At 46.3% G+C, this 17,320-nt stretch overlaps 1 protein-coding gene and 1 non-coding gene across 5 annotated transcripts in view; one reads left to right on the forward strand and one right to left on the reverse strand.

Moving 5' to 3' along the window:
• Window positions 1–17,320, reverse strand: part of Kiaa0232 (KIAA0232 ortholog) — a 67,436-nt gene that overhangs the window by 19,920 nt on the left and 30,196 nt on the right. For all 4 annotated transcript variants that reach the window (XM_042670274.1, XM_042670271.1, XM_042670272.1 and 1 more), the window contains exons 4-5: window positions 6,595–6,661; window positions 5,640–5,718 (exon numbers count right to left, since the gene is read on the reverse strand). In XM_042670274.1, the coding sequence (XP_042526208.1) occupies window positions 5,640–5,718; window positions 6,595–6,661 (146 nt within the window). The remainder of the gene's footprint in view (window positions 1–5,639; window positions 5,719–6,594; window positions 6,662–17,320) is intronic.
• Window positions 17,061–17,167, forward strand: LOC122099786. The gene has a single exon (XR_006146003.1). It is a non-coding gene; the product is annotated as a U6 spliceosomal RNA (small nuclear RNA).

The following is a 17,320-nucleotide window of genomic DNA, read 5'->3' on the forward strand; positions in this document are numbered from 1 at the left end:
GCACAGGGTCTGCCTTGTCTCCGGTGTTCTATCTCCGGATGCTAGCACTGGGTCTGCCTTGTCTCCGGTGTTCTATCTCGGGATGCTAGCACAGGGTCTGCCTTGTCCCCGGTGCTCTATCTCGGGATGCTAGCACTGGGTCTGCCTTGTCCCCGGTGCTCTATCTCGGGATGCTAGCACTGGGTCTGCCTTGTCCCCGGTGTTCTATCTCGGGATGCTAGCACTGGGTCTGCCTTGTCTCTGGTGTTCTATCTCGGGATGCTAGCACTGGGTCTGCCTTGTCTCTGGTGCTCTATCTCAGGATGCTAGCACAGGGTCTGCTTTGTCTCTGGTGTTCTATCTCGGGATGCTAGCACTGGGTCTGCTTTGTCTCTGGTGTTCTATCTCGGGATGCTAGCACAGGGTCTGCCTTGTCTCCGGTGTTCTATCTCGGGATGCTAGCACGGGGTCTGCCTTGTCTCTGGTGCTCTATCTTGGGATGCTAGCACAGGGTCTGCCTTGTCTCTGGTGCTCTATCTCGGGATGCTAGCACAGGGTCTGCCTTGTCTCTGGTGCTCTATCTCGGGATGCTAGCACTGGGTCTGCCTTGTCTCTGGTGCTCTATCTCGGGATGCTAGCACAGGGTCTGCCTTGTCTCCGGTGCTCTATCTCGGGATGCTAGCACAGGGTCTGCCTTGTCTCTGGTGTTCTATCTCGGGATGCTAGCACAGGGTCTGCTTTGTCTCTGGTGTTCTATCTTGGGATGCTAGCACTGGGTCTGCCTTGTCTCCGGTGTTCTATCTCGGGATGCTAGCACTGGGTCTGCCTTGTCTCTGGTGTTCTATCTCGGGATGCTAGCACTGGGTCTGCCTTGTCTCCGGTGTTCTATCTCGGGATGCTAGCACGGGGTCTGCCTTGTCTCTGGTGCTCTATCTCAGGATGCTAGCACTGGGTCTGCCTTGTCTCTGGTGCTCTATCTCGGGATGCTAGCACTGGGTCTGCCTTGTCTCCGGTGTTCTATCTCGGGATGCTAGCACTGGGTCTGCCTTGTCTCTGGTGTTCTATCTCGGGATGCTAGCACAGGGTCTGCCTTGTCTCCGGTGCTCTATCTCAGGATGCTAGCACAGGGTCTGCCTTGTCTCTGGTGTTCTATCTCGGGATGCTAGCACTGGGTCTGCCTTGTCTCTGGTGCTCTATCTCGGGATGCTAGCACAGGGTCTGCCTTGTCTCTGGTGCTCTATCTCGGGATGCTAGCACAGGGTCTGCCTTGTCTCTGGTGTTCTATCTCGGGATGCTAGCACAGGGTCTGCCTTGTCTCCGGTGCTCTATCTCAGGATGCTAGCACAGGGTCTGCCTTGTCTCTGGTGTTCTATCTCGGGATGCTAGCACTGGGTCTGCCTTGTCTCTGGTGCTCTATCTCGGGATGCTAGCACTGGGTCTGCCTTGTCTCCGGTGCTCTATCTCAGGATGCTAGCACTGGGTCTGCCTTGTCTCTGGTGCTCTATCTCGGGATGCTAGCACAGGGTCTGCCTTGTCTCTGGTGTTCTATCTCAGGATGCTAGCACTGGGTCTGCCTTGTCTCTGGTGCTCTATCTCAGGATGCTAGCACTGGGTCTGCCTTGTCTCTGGTGCTCTATCTCGGGATGCTAGCACAGGGTCTGCCTTGTCTCTGGTGTTCTATCTCGGGATGCTAGCACAGGGTCTGCCTTGTCTCTGGTGTTCTATCTCCAGATGCTAGCACTGGGTCTGCCTTGTCTCTGGTGCTCTATCTCGGGATGCTAGCACAGGGTCTGCCTTGTCCCCGGTGCTCTATCTCGGGATGCTAGCACTGGGTCTGCCTTGTCTCCGGTGCTCTATCTCGGGATGCTAGCACTGGGTCTGCCTTGTCTCTGGTGCTCTATCTCGGGATGCTAGCACTGGGTCTGCCTTGTCTCCGGTGTTCTATCTCGGGATGCTAGCACGGGGTCTGCCTTGTCTCTGGTGCTCTATCTTGGGATGCTAGCACTGGGTCTGCCTTGTCCCCGGTGCTCTATCTCGGGATGCTAGCACAGGGTCTGCCTTGTCTCTGGTGTTCTATCTCGGGATGCTAGCACAGGGTCTGCCTTGTCTCTGGTGCTCTATCTCGGGATGCTAGCACAGGGTCTGCCTTGTCCCCGGTGCTCTATCTCCGGATGCTAGCACTGGGTCTGCCTTGTCTCCGGTGCTGTATCTCGGGATGCTAGCACAGGGTCTGCCTTGTCTCTGGTGTTCTATCTCGGGATGCTAGCACAGGGTCTGCCTTGTCTCCGGTGCTCTATCTCGGGATGCTAGCACTGGGTCTGCCTTGTCTCTGGTGCTCTATCTCGGGATGCTAGCACTGGGTCTGCCTTGTCTCTGGTGCTCTATCTTGGGATGCTAGCACTGGGTCTGCCTTGTCTCTGGTGTTCTATCTCGGGATGCTAGCACTGGGTCTGCCTTGTCTCTGGTGTTCTATCTCGGGATGCTAGCACTGGGTCTGCCTTGTCTCTGGTGCTCTATCTCGGGATGCTAGCACTGGGTCTGCCTTGTCTCCGGTGCTCTATCTCGGGATGCTAGCACAGGGTCTGCCTTGTCTCTGGTGTTCTATCTCGGGATGCTAGCACAGGGTCTGCCTTGTCTCTGGTGCTCTATCTCGGGATGCTAGCACAGGGTCTGCCTTGTCCCCGGTGCTCTATCTCCGGATGCTAGCACTGGGTCTGCCTTGTCTCTGGTGTTCTATCTCCGGATGCTAGCACTGGGTCTGCCTTGTCCCCGGTGCTCTATCTCGGGATGCTAGCACGGGGTCTGCCTTGTCTCTGGTGTTCTATCTCGGGATGCTAGCACAGGGTCTGCCTTGTCTCTGGTGCTCTATCTCGGGATGCTAGCACTGGGTCTGCCTTGTCTCTGGTGCTCTATCTTGGGATGCTAGCACGGGGTCTGCCTTGTCTCTGGTGCTCTATCTCAGGATGCTAGCACAGGGTCTACCTTGTCTCTGGTGTTCTATCTTGGGATGCTAGCACGGGGTCTGCCTTGTCTCTGGTGCTCTATCTCAGGATGCTAGCACAGGGTCTGCCTTGTCTCTGGTGCTCTATCTCGGGATGCTAGCACTGGGTCTGCCTTGTCTCTGGTGTTCTATCTCGGGATGCTAGCACAGGGTCTGCCTTGTCTCTGGTGTTCTATCTCCAGATGCTAGCACAGGGTCTGCCTTGTCTCCGGTGCTCTATCTCAGGATGCTAGCACAGGGTCTGCCTTGTCTCTGGTGTTCTATCTCGGGATGCTAGCACAGGGTCTGCCTTGTCTCTGGTGCTCTATCTCGGGATGCTAGCACTGGGTCTGCCTTGTCTCTGGTGTTCTATCTCGGGATGCTAGCACAGGGTCTGCCTTGTCTCTGGTGCTCTATCTCGGGATGCTAGCACTGGGTCTGCCTTGTCTCTGGTGTTCTATCTCAGGATGCTAGCACTGGGTCTGCCTTGTCTCTGGTGTTCTATCTCGGGATGCTAGCACAGGGTCTGCCTTGTCTCTGGTGCTCTATCTCGGGATGCTAGCACAGGGTCTGCCTTGTCTCTGGTGCTCTATCTTGGGATGCTAGCACTGGGTCTGCCTTGTCTCTGGTGTTCTATCTCGGGATGCTAGCACAGGGTCTGCCTTGTCTCTGGTGCTCTATCTCAGGATGCTAGCACTGGGTCTGTCCTTGTCCCCGGTGCTCTATCTTGGGATGCTAGCACTGGGTCTGCCTTGTCTCTGGTGCTCTATCTCGGGATGCTAGCACTGGGTCTGCCTTGTCTCTGGTGCTCTATCTCGGGATGCTAGCACTGGGTCTGCCTTGTCTCTGGTGTTCTATCTCGGGATGCTAGCACTGGGTCTGCCTTGTCTCTGGTGCTCTATCTCGGGATGCTAGCACTGGGTCTGCCTTGTCTCTGGTGTTCTATCTCGGGATGCTAGCACTGGGTCTGCCTTGTCCCCGGTGCTCTATCTCAGGATGCTAGCACTGGGTCTGTCCTTGTCCCCGGTGCTCTATCTTGGGATGCTAGCACAGGGTCTGGCATTTAAGAAGGCCTTCAGGAATGATAGGGAATATGACATCCTGGTGCTTAGAAAAGCAGACATCGGAGAAGCCAAAAACAATGAGAAAAGTAGACCAAAACTGGGTCTTGCAGACCCCCAGTGCATCAGTTTAGAGAACTGTGATGTGTGAGGACATGACAAAACACTCGTCATTCTCTGAAGTGGAAGCCTACATGCATCACTGACCACTGAAAATGGACAACGGGAAGATCAGGGAGGCTGGCTACAGTGAGTTTAAAATGAGGAACTTACTTCTGACTTTCTAGGACACTAGTGCTACTAAAGATCCAAGAGCAGAATGACTTGCCAAAGGATAATTTAAAGCCATGTTGGCCACTGAGAGCACTCATGCCCCACAGACAACACTCCAGGTCATGCTCAAAATGGCAAAGGCCATGTTTTCAAGGGTCTGAACATGACTCTCCTTTTCAGTCTATATTACAGCTATTCAACAGAAATATATTTTTCTAAATATATATACATATAGATAGTTCTAGCAATCACACTAAAAGTATAAGATGGTGAAATCAATTCCAGTAATATACTCTTACCAAGTAAGTCCATATTATCGTTTCAATGATAAATGCAGATTTTGTACTTTTTTATACTGTCTATGCAATCTAATGAGAATTCACCACTTATGGTGTGTCTCAATGCAAACTAGCCATATTTCAACAGCTCAGTACCCTTGCATGTCTTGCAATAATTGGATTAGATAGCACAAGTCTATACATGTTCATTTTTCCTTAGGCTTCAGAAGCTTGTTGTTGTTGTTGGTCATGGGGCTTGAACTCCGGGCCTGGACACTGTCCCTCAGCTCTTCAGCTCAAGGCTAGTGCTTTACCACTTGAGCCACAGCGCCACTTCCAGGCTTCAGAAGTTTATAAAAGACGTGACAAAGTTGACTGCTTACAATGAAGATTATTTGAATACTACTTACAAAGAAAAGAACTAAATGTATAGAAAACAGTTTGGTTAGGTCAGAGATCTGATTGTGTTCTTTTTTTTTTGTTTGTTTTGGTCGGTCCTGAGGCTTGAACTCTTGGCTTGGGTGCTGTCCCAGCACTCTTCAGCTCAAGGCAAGCACTCTACCACTTAAGCCACAGCGCAACTTCTGGTTTTTTAATGGTTTACTGGAGTTAAGAGTCTCATGAACTTTCCTGCCCAGGCTGGCTTTGAACCGTGATCCTCAGATCTCAGCCTCCTGAGTAGATAGGATTACAGGCGTGAGCCACCAGCACTTGGCTGTGTGTTCTCTTTTTGATAAGCAGTGAAGACTCAGTTTTCTTGCCTAAATATAGAGACAGTAACAATTTCTTATAGCCATCTCAAAGGCTAATAACATAATGGACTTTGTAAACAACAGCCTTCCTTGTTTCATTCATTTTATAAATGTTCATTGCATCTGCAGTGTGAGCACAGAACCAATGAACTCTTTTGCAATCTCAGTATCAGTCATGTGATAAAGCTTCAATGGATGTTTTCTAAATTATGAAATAACAAATTAAATATACAACAAAACAAAAATAGAAAGCATGTCGCACCGTTAGTCTAATCTTAGCACACAGACATCTGGTACTGAGTACACTCTTACATACATTTCCACCTGATCCTTTGTGGGGGACGGCTCCGCCTCTGGAGAGGGCGACCCCTCTAACTTTTTGTGATTCTTCTCTTCTGTTAAGAAACAAAAATTCAGAAAGATTTGTCTTCTATCTAGTTAATACATGCCATGTTCTTTAGTTTCTCAAGTAATGTTAATCAGAAATAACAGAGGCTTGTGTGGCCTCAAGAGAGTTCTTACTGGTTGCCTTTTTAATATAAATCTATTTCTTCAGTGGGCTAAAAGGCATTCCTTGGCTAAATCACACTAGCATCAGGCCTTAAGGTGAGAATGGTTTATCCTGTCACTGATACCATGGCTCTGGAGGCACTTAAATTAAGAGACCGAAGTCCCCTTAACTTTCTAATTAGACCAGAAGGGAACAAACATCTGTTAAGATTCCAAAAATATTTTCTCACAAAATTCGGACTCATGGACTTTATACTGATTCATTTTGGCTAATACTAACCTGTACAGAAAATCCTCTATCACCATCAGCTGTTACATGACTTGTAGGCAAGCTAGGTATCCCTTCAACTCAAGCAGAAACCACAAGTGTCTCTCCCCACTTGGCCCAGACACTGGATTATATCACCTACAAGCTGTGCCCTTCACAGGAGGCCTCAAGGTATGTGCACAGGTAAGGCAGGAAACAATGGTTCTTTGCCTAAAATCTAGGTCTCCTCTGAAGTCTTACAAAGCAATCAGCTACAGCAACCATATCTTAAATTTGAGCTTGAATTTTTCCTGTCAATAAAGGTTTCTTATGGGTGAAGTCCCTCCTTTTGAAGCAGGGATTTCTACAAGTGGCTGCAAAGGGCCAACACAGAAGCCATTCACAGAGCTGAAGACAGCATGGAATCAATCTACAATTTTCCTCAATCCAGATCCCCAGAGGTGTGATGGCAGGATGGGGCCACTGCTCCCCATGAGCGGATACTGACACTCACCTTGCTCACTCTGCAGGTCTTTCAGTCTGCAGCAGAGCTCCTCCACTAAGGTCTCAATTCCAGAGCTCTGCGTGACAACAAAAAGACTATTATTAGTTTGCCACTAGGTACATGAAAGACAGACACTTAATACAGAGGCCTACAAGACTTCCACCTGGGCTGAAAAGGTGGCTCAGTGGTAGAGCGCTTGCCTTGCACACATGAGGCCCTGGGTTTGATTTCTCAGCACCACATAAGCAAAAAGAAAAAAAGCCAGAAGCGGCACTGTGGCTCAAGTGGTAAGAGCACTAGCCTTGAGGTGAAGAGCTGAGGGATAGCGCCCAGGCCTAGAGTTCAGGCCCCACAACTGACCAAAAAAAAAAGACTTCCACCTAAGAAAAGAAATACATTGCCACAGTTAAGTGAACACTAGCATTTAAAAGCTGCTTATTTGTAGACCCAAATTAATTTATTTTACTACTTAACAACATAAGTGGAACTTACTGTTAAAACATAGAAGTATTAATGACTGTTCTAGAATGGCATGTCTTCCCAGAGGACCTTTATGGCTCTGGAAGTACAACAGACTAAGGACTCAAGTCCCATTATCTGGCCAAAAGTCAGCCATCAAAAAACCAGCATGAAGGCTCACACCTATAATCCTGCCTATTGAGGACGCTGAGATCTGAAGACTGAGGTTCAAAGCCAGCCTGGGCAGGAAAGTCCACGAGACTCTTATCTCAAACAAATCGAAACTAGTGCTGTGGCTCAAGTGGTAGAGCGCTAGCCTTGAACTGAAGAGCTCAGGAACAGCTTCCAGACCCAGAGTTCAAGCCCCCCCAAAAAATCTTTCTGACAGGCTCAAGTAATAGAGCCCTTGCCTAGCAAATGTGAGACCTGAAGTTCAATGTTTAGAACCACACAAACAACAAATCCTGTTTCCAGTCTTATAGAAATACAAGACAAAGAAAATCACACACACACACACACACACACACACACACACACACACACACACACACACACACACACACACACACACTCCTTCCTTCCCTCCCTCCCTCCCTCCCTCCTTCCTTCCTTCCTTCCCTTCCCTTCCCTTCCCTTCTGGGAAATCATCAAGTCTCTAGCCGAGGAGGAAGAGACCCAGAAATGAAGCTCCTCCTTGGTGATTATACAGATCAGACACTGTAATAAAATAAGCCTTTTCTTTTTTAAAGTATACTCTAAGTCCTCTAGCAGCATTTGTTCTTCTGTAAGTGAACTTTCATGACTGCAACAACAAAAGCAGTACAAAACAACGTATCAGTGCTGTGAGTAATCAGGGAAGCTCTGTTTCTTTCTGAGTCAGGAACAAAGAATACACCTCTAAACTGAAGTGGGGTAACATTTAAGGAGAGAACAACGAGAGTATGGAATTCGGAGGATAAAAATAAGAGTCACGCTTTAATGAAAAATGAATATTGGAAGGAGGCACAAACACATAATACCTCACTATGAAGACATTTAAACTTTTCAAATTCTTGATTTCAAGGAAAAAAAATAAGAAAATCCTTTACAACTTCAAGTTTATTCACTGGCCCCAGTTCTAATGAAATGGAACCATGTCTCTTATGTGGGCAACATGGAACCGTTGAAATGAGACAGAACACAGCGCCTCTCAGCCTGCAGGACTAAAAATAGAAATCTACCCAATTCACTTAACTCAAAATGACTCAGCACAAGCATTAAGGATATCTTAAGCAAGAAACCTCCCTGTTATACAGTTTTGCAGTTTAAGCAGCAAGAAACAGAGTACAACGAAAATGGTTAATGGCAAACATCAATAGTTACACTCTAGGCACCAACACTTGTAACAAGGAGGCAGGAAAATGGACCAGAAGAGAGCTACCTTCCTTCTTTAGAAAACAACAAAAACAACTCTAAAGACATGGCAGAAATTAGCTGTAAACACTGGTCCACTCCACAATTCCATCAGAGAAAGTCTTGCTTACCATAATGTTCAAGGTGTGATAAGGCTGGCAATTATATTCCATTTCCCCCTGACCCGGAACCTAACACCAGTGTCAGCTGACATGCTGCATACTGTTCTGTAGAACAAGCCTATGTCACTGTGCTCGTAAACCAAGGGCTGTCTGCAGTGCAAAACTGAACCTCCAGAGACAGCTTATTAAACACCTTTCAATACTCTAATACTAGGAGTCATTTGGAACACTGAATGACCATTACAACCCAGTAACGGGAAATTTTTCTTTGTCTTAGAAATTAACCATGCTTTCAGATTTACATATGGGAGCAAATATCATATACACACAGTATATATTATGTATATATATTTTCACATATACAGAGCAAAAGAAATAAAGAGCCTCTTGCATACTGTGTATAAAGCAAGCTTTATCAGTGGGGTTTTGTTCTCTTTGCTACTATACGCAGTATCCGCCTTTGTAATCTTACAACAATCATTTAGGCTACTGGGTTATCCTAAGCAGACCAGAAAGTCTGAAGGCACACAGAAACTGCCAGCACACCTTGTCACGTCACCAATTTAAAACTGAGAAATTTAAATTTGCAATTAAAATATAAACTACAATGTAATCTGAAGAATCATATTTTTTAAGCATATCACATCCATAGGGGTATTCAAGAATACTCAAGAAGTGGTGCTGTGGCTGAAGTGGCAGGGCACTTGCCTTGAGCAGAAGAGTGCAGGGACAGTGCCCAGTCCCACAGTTCAAGACCCATGGCCCGCAAAAAAAAAAAAAATTGGTAGAATTCTTACTTAGCATGCATGAAGCCCTGGGTTCCTTATTACCACATAAACAGAAAAGGCCGGAAGTGGCACTGTGGCTCAAGTGGTAGAGCTCTAGCCTTGAGCTTCGCTCAGGGACAGCGCCCAGGCCCAGAGTTCAAGCCCCAGTACCAGCAAAAAAAAAGACATACATCATAGTACCATTTATATAAAGCTAAGGAACATAAAAAAGCCCCATATTTGCATGTGCCTTCAAACAATAAGCTCTACAATGGACTAATAAATAAGCATGGGACAAGATAAGCACCAGGTCGGGCAGGTGGTGGCCCCTGGCCCAAGGAGGGCTCAGAACCTTCCCTGCCACACCTCGGCCTTCCCGGCCTTGGTCAGTCAGTGTGTCCTACACACCACACTGTACTGTCAGGCCACACTAGCCCCATGCCAGCCTGTAACTGCCTGCAGCCCTATTTTTATGCCCTTTGCTCACCAACTGGGCAGACTTTTATAGCAGCCCCTCCTACTTGTTTCCTTTCTCACACCCTCACTTTCCACTTTTGAAAGAAAGGGAAGAGGGCATTTCCAGTACTTCACCCATCTTCCCAACACAGACACTGCCTTATGCTAGAGAGGGAGCACTGGAACAGGGGCTGACGGTGTGCATCGTTCAAACAGTCCAGTCTAGCTATGTTTGTGTTCAGAGGGGTCAGAGGTGCCCAAAGTAGAGTCAGAGGTGGTCTGACGGTTCGCTGTCCCAAGAATAGTCAGTGTTATAGTGAGAGCCACTGACAGCTGACAGGCAGGTATGTCTCCTATCTGGGGTTCCAAGACATCTCCAAAAATCCTACTGCCGGGGAGAATGGTTCAGGGCAACGGACATAGATAGAAAATGTAATGTAATTCCTAGCCTTTATTCTGCTTTTAGCTAATTCATGGACCCAAGTGAGGTGATTAGTGTTTCTCAGCAGATAATTTACTTTGTAAATATACAGCATATAAACAATACATATGAAAAATATGAAGGTACTCTCCTGGCAAAAAGAGCATTTACTAATGGGGGGGGGGGGGGAAGCTAAGAAGACCCCAGTACCGCACCTGGGCATGAATCTTCTATAAAGCTTCTTTGAATAACCAGGTCTGATTAGTTACTCAGCTTCAGCAGTATCACTGTTACAGTCAAAACTGACACACAGCACTGTAATAGATTCACTCTCCAAGCAGGAGATCACAACCTTTTTAATCCTCCCACTCTCAAAATGGGAAATGCTAGAAAAGTTTTTATTAGTTTTAAGAGGCTCAATGAAACCAGGTGCCTGTAATCCTAGCTACTCAGGAGGCTGAGCTCTCAAGATCACAGTTTGAAGCCAGCAGCTGTGAGTGGAGCTGTGGCTCAAGTGGTAGAGTGCCAGCCTTTAGCACTAAAGCTCAGGGATAGCAGCCTAAGTTAAGGCCTCAGGACCAGCCCAAACAAACAAACAAAAAAATGGCTAAATTCAAGTCTCAGCGGCAGGCACCTTCCTAGCAAGCATAAGGTCCTGAGTTCAAGCCCCAGCACCAAATAAATACATACATACATACAAACTCACAAACATACGTACATACATACAAACACACAAACTCAATGAAAATAAAATATAAGTTATTTAAAATAAAACAAATGCAAGCAAACATTAAAAGGCTTGAGCTTTGAGGATGGAGATATATAAACAAGTAAACCTGAGGATTTTTTTGGGGGGTCTGGTCATGGGGCCTGAACTCTGGGCCTGGGCGCTGTCCCTCAGCTCTTCAGCTCAAAGATAGCGCTCTACCACTTGAGCCACAGCTCCACTTCCGGCTTTTTTCTTTTTGCTTATGTGGTGCTGAGGAATTGAACCCTGGGCCTCCGGCATGCAAGGCAAGCGCTCTACCACTGAGCCACCTTCCCAGCCCAAACCTGAGGATTTAAACCAACAATAGCTACAGCACAGTTTACAACTATTTCCTACTTTTCTAAAGGGAAAGGAGAGAAGGCTGAATATATTAACAATATCAGATCCATGGGGAAGAGCTGAGAAATACACCATGTAACAAGCTACCTGCTCCCAGGGGGCTGAGCTGCCTACTGCTAAGTCATAGTGCCATTCTTCCTAAGCAGACCCCATTACTAACTGCAACAACAGCAAATGCGAAACACATCAGAAAATGAATACTCAGAGACCCGCGTGCTATTTGCATGTATAAATGAAAAGTGAATTACCAAAGGCAGCTTGAGCCGGGACCTAACAACCAACAAAGTCTATCAAGGGTCTTGATCTTCTGGAGAGATAATTCACCATATGCTCAGAAATCTTCACATCATTGCCAAATTTTCATCGATTTAAGAAATTAAAATGTAAGCCGGGTGCTGGTGGCTCACACCTGTAATCCTAGCTACTCAGGAGGCTGAGATCTGAGGATCGGGGTTCAAAGCCAAGCCCAGGCAGCAAAGTCTGTGAGCCTCTTATCTCCAATAAACCACTAGAAAACTGGAAGTGGTGCTGTGGCTCAAGCAGTAAAGCGCTCACCTTGAGCTGAAGAGCTGAGGGACAGCGCCTAAGCCCTGAGTTCAAGCCCCACGCCCGACCCCCACCCCCAAAAAAAAGAAATTAAAATGTAGCCAGGTGGCAGTGGTGGTGGCTCATGTCTGTAATCCTAGCTACTCAGATGGCTGAGATCTGAGGATCAAGGTTCAAAGCCAGCCTGGGCAAGAAAGTCCATGAGACTCTAATCGCCAATTAACTACCAGAATACCAGAATTGGAGCTGTGACTCAAAGTGGTAGCATGCTAGCCTTAAACAAAAAAGCTCTGGGACAGCATCCAGGCCTTGAGTTCAAGCCCTATGACTGACAAAAATAAAAATTAAGCCAGGTACCAGTGGCGCATGCCTGTCATCCTAGCTACTCAAGAGGCTGAGATCTGAAGATCACAGTTCAAAGCCAGCCCAGGCAGGAAAGTCCATGAGACTCTTATCTCCAGTAAACCACTAGAAAATCTGAAGTGATGCTATGGCTCAAGTGGTAGAGTGCTAGCCTTGAGCTAAAGAGCACAGGGACAGTGCCCAAGCCCAGAGATCAAGCTCCACGACCAACCAAAATAAATAATAAATAATAAAATTAAAATTAAAATGTGACACATTTCACCTCAGTTGAAGTCTTTTCTGGTAGTTTCTCAGACATAAAATATGGAGTTATGCATGCCAAGAGATGTGCTATAATGCCTCACTCTTTAAAAACCAATACAAGAAGAGTCTGGCAATGGTGTGGTTAGACAACAGTCCACACTGTAACTAATAGTCATACTACACATTAACACAGTGACAAGAATTTGTCTTATCTAAATGCACATCAGCCAGGTGCCGGTGGCTCATGCCTATAATCCTAGCTACTCAGGAGGCTGAGATCTGAGGATCACAGTTCAAAGCCAGACCAGGCAGGAAAGACTGTGAGACTCCTATCTCCAATAAACCACTAGAAAACCGGAAGTGGCGCTATAGTTCAAGTAGTAGAGCGCTCGCCTTGAGCCGAAGAGCGCAGGGACAGCCCCACGACTGACTAAATAAATAAATAAAATGCACGTCACTACTACTAATCTACTATACCCTATATGCAATATAATGTCATCTCTATTACTGCCCTATAATTAGGTCATTGGCATTTTTATCAACTCACAAATATGAGCTGTTGGTGGTTTTGTTTGTTTGTTTGTTTGTTTGTTTTGGGTTCGGTCGTGGGGCCTGAACTCTGGGCCTGGGCGCTGTCCCTCAGCAATTCAGCTCAAGGCTAGTGCTCTACCACTTGAGCCATGGCGCCACTTCCGGCTTTTTTCTTTTTGCTTATGTGGTGCTGAGGAATCAAACCGAGGGCCTCAGGCATACAAGGCAAGCGCTCTACCGCTGAGCCACCTTCCCAGCCCCTGTTAGTGGTTTTGACTGTGGTGAGTGACACTGATGACAGAGTGTCCTTGGAAGACTCTAAGGGGGAACACCTGACTGAATCAGAGAGCCCAGCCCAATATGAAGGACATGACCATCCGCAGTAGTGAGGAAACAAGCAATAAACCTACCAAAACCATTCACTGTGGTGGCAAAATACCATGATACACACTGTTTCATTATAATGTCCTACCTAGATTCCCCTGGATCTTTTCTTTAGAAATCTGACCAAGAGATTCTACAGAGAAGATCTGTGAGAGGACACAGCCTACAACCCGTACACTGACACTCAGGTTCTTTCTACTCACTCCAACTTCCATGAGCCCAGACAGCTGGTTCACAGGGTGTGCACTGAAGCACCAACAGCACCTGGCTTCAAGGTGGGGACTTACAACTTCTTCCACAAAGGTTCACTGAGTACCTGGCATATGTCTGCATATTCATCACCTCAGGAAACTGAAATTTCATGACAATTTTCAAAATAACTATCAAGAAAAAGTAATGAAATTTTTTTTTTAAGGGAAGAAAGAGGACAACTCTGTTTACTAGTGTTGAAATAACAATCCTTCCTATTACAACAGGGCAAGTACAACTATTGCTCCACGACAGTCACGGAAGGACCTGTGGCAGGCATTCCCCTCCCTTGCGCGGCTGACGCCTCCACTCTTCAGCACACAACATGCTCAGCTGATAGAATTACACAAACTGCATGTGCAAAGGTCTCACGATAAGACTCTCAACCTCTTCCACAATTTTTGCCTACCCTGTTTTCATACAGCTTAACCATAAACCAAAGGCCAGTTTCTCAGCAACTCTGGTCAGAAGAAGTAAGATGCACTCCCAGACTGAGGCTGCCCTGCTCATATTTTCCTTCCAACATGACTCAGCAACTTCCTTGGATTTTGCTCAGAAAATTTACCTGAAATAACCTCTCACTTATAAAGACCAGCTGCATTCTGAATTTTTTTTTTTTTTTTTTTTTGCCAGTCCTAGAATTTGAACTCAAGGTCTAGGCACTGTCCCTGGCTTCTTTGGCTTAAGGCTAGCACACTTGCAGCTTTTTCTCTGTATGTGGTACTGAGGAATCGAACCCAGGGCTTCATGCATGCTAGGCAAGCACTCTACCACTGAGCCACATTCCCAGCCCTGCATTCTGAATTGTTTTAGAGGCTCCAATTTACTTTGTCAATCTATTCTTCTTCAGTACCATGATCAGAACACTTTGAGGTAACTGACCACCTTTTCTCTGTGGACTACTCACTCATGTCTCTGCTGAAGGGGGACCCAGCGCCCCTCCAGCCCACAGTCCATCCAGGGAAGGATGGACACCTAGCCCCACTTCTCTCTGTGGTGAACAGTAGTGGACACCAGGGCTTAGCAGTCATGTCCAGCCAGAGCTGGAATGGCCAGCCTATACCATGTGTGTGCTAAGGTGGAGAAACAGAACTCTGAAAGCAAGGAAATGACCCAAAAGTAGAAGAAAAACACATGAGAGACTGTAGGTATTTAGAGAAAATGATTTTATCATACTGTGTCCAGCTTGGGTTTCTCCTGAGAACACTACATTCCATCTTGATTTCAGTGCGATATCCTTGTATTCATGTATGCATGCATGTATGTACACACACACGTATCCTATTTTTCTTAATTTTAGCTTAATTAAAATCTTTCCTGTGGTAATGAAATGATACCTGATTAAGACATCCATATAGGGGCTGGGAAGGTGGCTCAGTGGTAGAGCGCTTGCCTTGCATGCTCGAGGCCCTGGGTTCGATTCCTCAGCACCACATAAGCAAAAAGAAAAAAGCCGGAAGTGGCGCTGTGGCTCAAGTGGTAGAGTGCTAGCCTTGAGCTGAAGAGCTGAGGGACAGCGCCCAGGCCCAGAGTTCAGGCCCCACTACCGGACCCAAAAAAAAAAAAGACATCCATATAACCAGTCATTTCCAAATTTCTATACAACAAGAATATTCATCAATAGCTTCAGCTAATTCAGAAATTGAAAAGGGGGGGGGGGGGGGAAGGTCAAAGGGAGAAAGGAGAGGAAAACATTTGGAAGATGGAAGAGCACTCCTGAAAGAAGAGTCAATTTTTAAAAAGTGAAATTTCACCAGGTGGCTCATGCCTATAATCCTAGACAAATAAATCCATGAGCCTCTTATCTCCAATTAACTACCAAAAAGCTGGAAGTGGGAGCTTTGGCTCAAGTGATAGCGTGCCAACCTTGAATGAAAAGAGACAGCATTCAGACCCTAGTTTAGGCTCCAGCACACACACAGAAAAAGGTAAGCTGAGAATCATGGTATGAAGCTAGCCCAAGCAGCAAAGTCCACAAAACTCTCATCTTCATTTAGCCAGCAAAAAGTTAGAAGTGGAGCTGTAACTCTAGTGGTATAGTGCCAGATTTGAGCACAAAGGTTCAGGGACAGTGCCCAGGCCCTGAGTTCAAGTCCTAAGACCAGCACACATACACACAAGTGAAACTTCAACTCAGTTCAAGAGAAATTCAGTAACTTTTTCTATGTGACAGGCATTCACTCTACCAGGCCCTAAGAGAGCAAAACAAAGCACAAGGGTAATGCCCAGTCCTTGCCTTCAATGAGCAAGATAAGATATAAACAGAGCCCCTACTTAGCATGTGCAAGGTCTTGCGTCTGATCTCGGACACCACACACACTCACAAATAAAACTGTGTGTAAGTACAAATACATTTTATGAAAACAAAACACATATCAACATGAACTCCAAGAATCGGAAATAAGAGGTTCTTATTCTGTCCTGAATGTAGCTATTGCTCTTTCTTTGTCTCTTAGTTTTCTGTACCTTGTGTCTTGTATATAAGTTTATTCCATCTGTGGAAGGCTAAGGGAATCACAGAAACAGCAGTACAAAGGATGAACTAATTAATGCAACATTGATACTCACTTTGATACTATGTTAGAAATGAACTTCACAACTTGCGGGCAGGGGAGTAGGGAAAGGTAAGCTGGAGAAAATGAGGGATAGGGTAACAGTGTTTAAAAACAAATGTACTCTAAACCAGGCGCCAGCATCTTGCGCCAGTAATCCTAGCTACACAGGAGGCAAAGATCTGAGGATCGTGATTAAAAGCCATTCCAGGCAGGAAAGCCCATGAGACTCTTATCTCCAATTAACCACCAGAAAATCGGAAGTGGCCCTGTGGCTCAAGTGGTAGAATGCTCACCTTGAGCTGAAGAGCTGAGGGACAGTGCCCAGGCCCAGAGTTCAAGCCTCATGACAAAAAAAAAAAAAAACCACAAATAAATGTACTCATTACCTTACCTGTGTAACTGTTACCCCCTTGCTCATCATTTTTTTTTTTTTGGTCAGGTCCTGAGGCCTGAACTCTGGGCCTGGGCACTGTCCCTCAGCTCTTCAGCTCAAGGCTAGCACTCTACCACTTGAGCCACAGAGCCACTTCCAGCTTTTTTCTTTTTTGCTTATGTGGGGCTGAGGAATCGAACCCAGGGCCTCGAGCATGCAAGGCAAGTGCTCTACCACTGAGCCACCTTCCCAGCCCCTCATCACCTTTTCAATGAAGATTTTTAAAAGTAAAACATGGGACTGGGAATGTGGCTTAGTGATATAAAGTGTTTGTCTAGGATTCATGAAGCCCTGGGTTCAATTCCTCAGTACCACATACAGAAAAAAGTCAGAAGTGGTGCTATCGCTGAAGTAGTAAAATGCTAGCCTTGAGCAAAAGAAGTTCAGGAACAGTGCCCAGGCCCTGAATTCAAGCCCCAGGACTGGCAAAAAGAAATTAAAAAGTAGTGTTCGCTTCGGCAACACATATACTAAAATTGGAACGATACAGAGAAGATTAGCATGGCCTCTGCGCAAGGATGACACGCAAATTCGTGAAGCGTTCCATATTTTTTTTATATAAATAAAGAAAAATTTTTTTATAAAAAAAAGAAGAAATTAAAAAGTAGCCGGGTGCCAGTGGCTCACGCCTGTAATCCTAGCAACTCAGGAGGCTGAGATTTGAGGATCGAGGTTCAAAGCCAAGCCTGGGCAGGAAAGTCCGTGA

Source organism: Dipodomys spectabilis, unplaced genomic scaffold (genome assembly GCF_019054845.1).
Source record: "Dipodomys spectabilis isolate Male_0828 unplaced genomic scaffold, ASM1905484v1 ptg000532l, whole genome shotgun sequence".
Lineage (NCBI taxonomy): Eukaryota > Metazoa > Chordata > Mammalia > Rodentia > Heteromyidae > Dipodomys > Dipodomys spectabilis.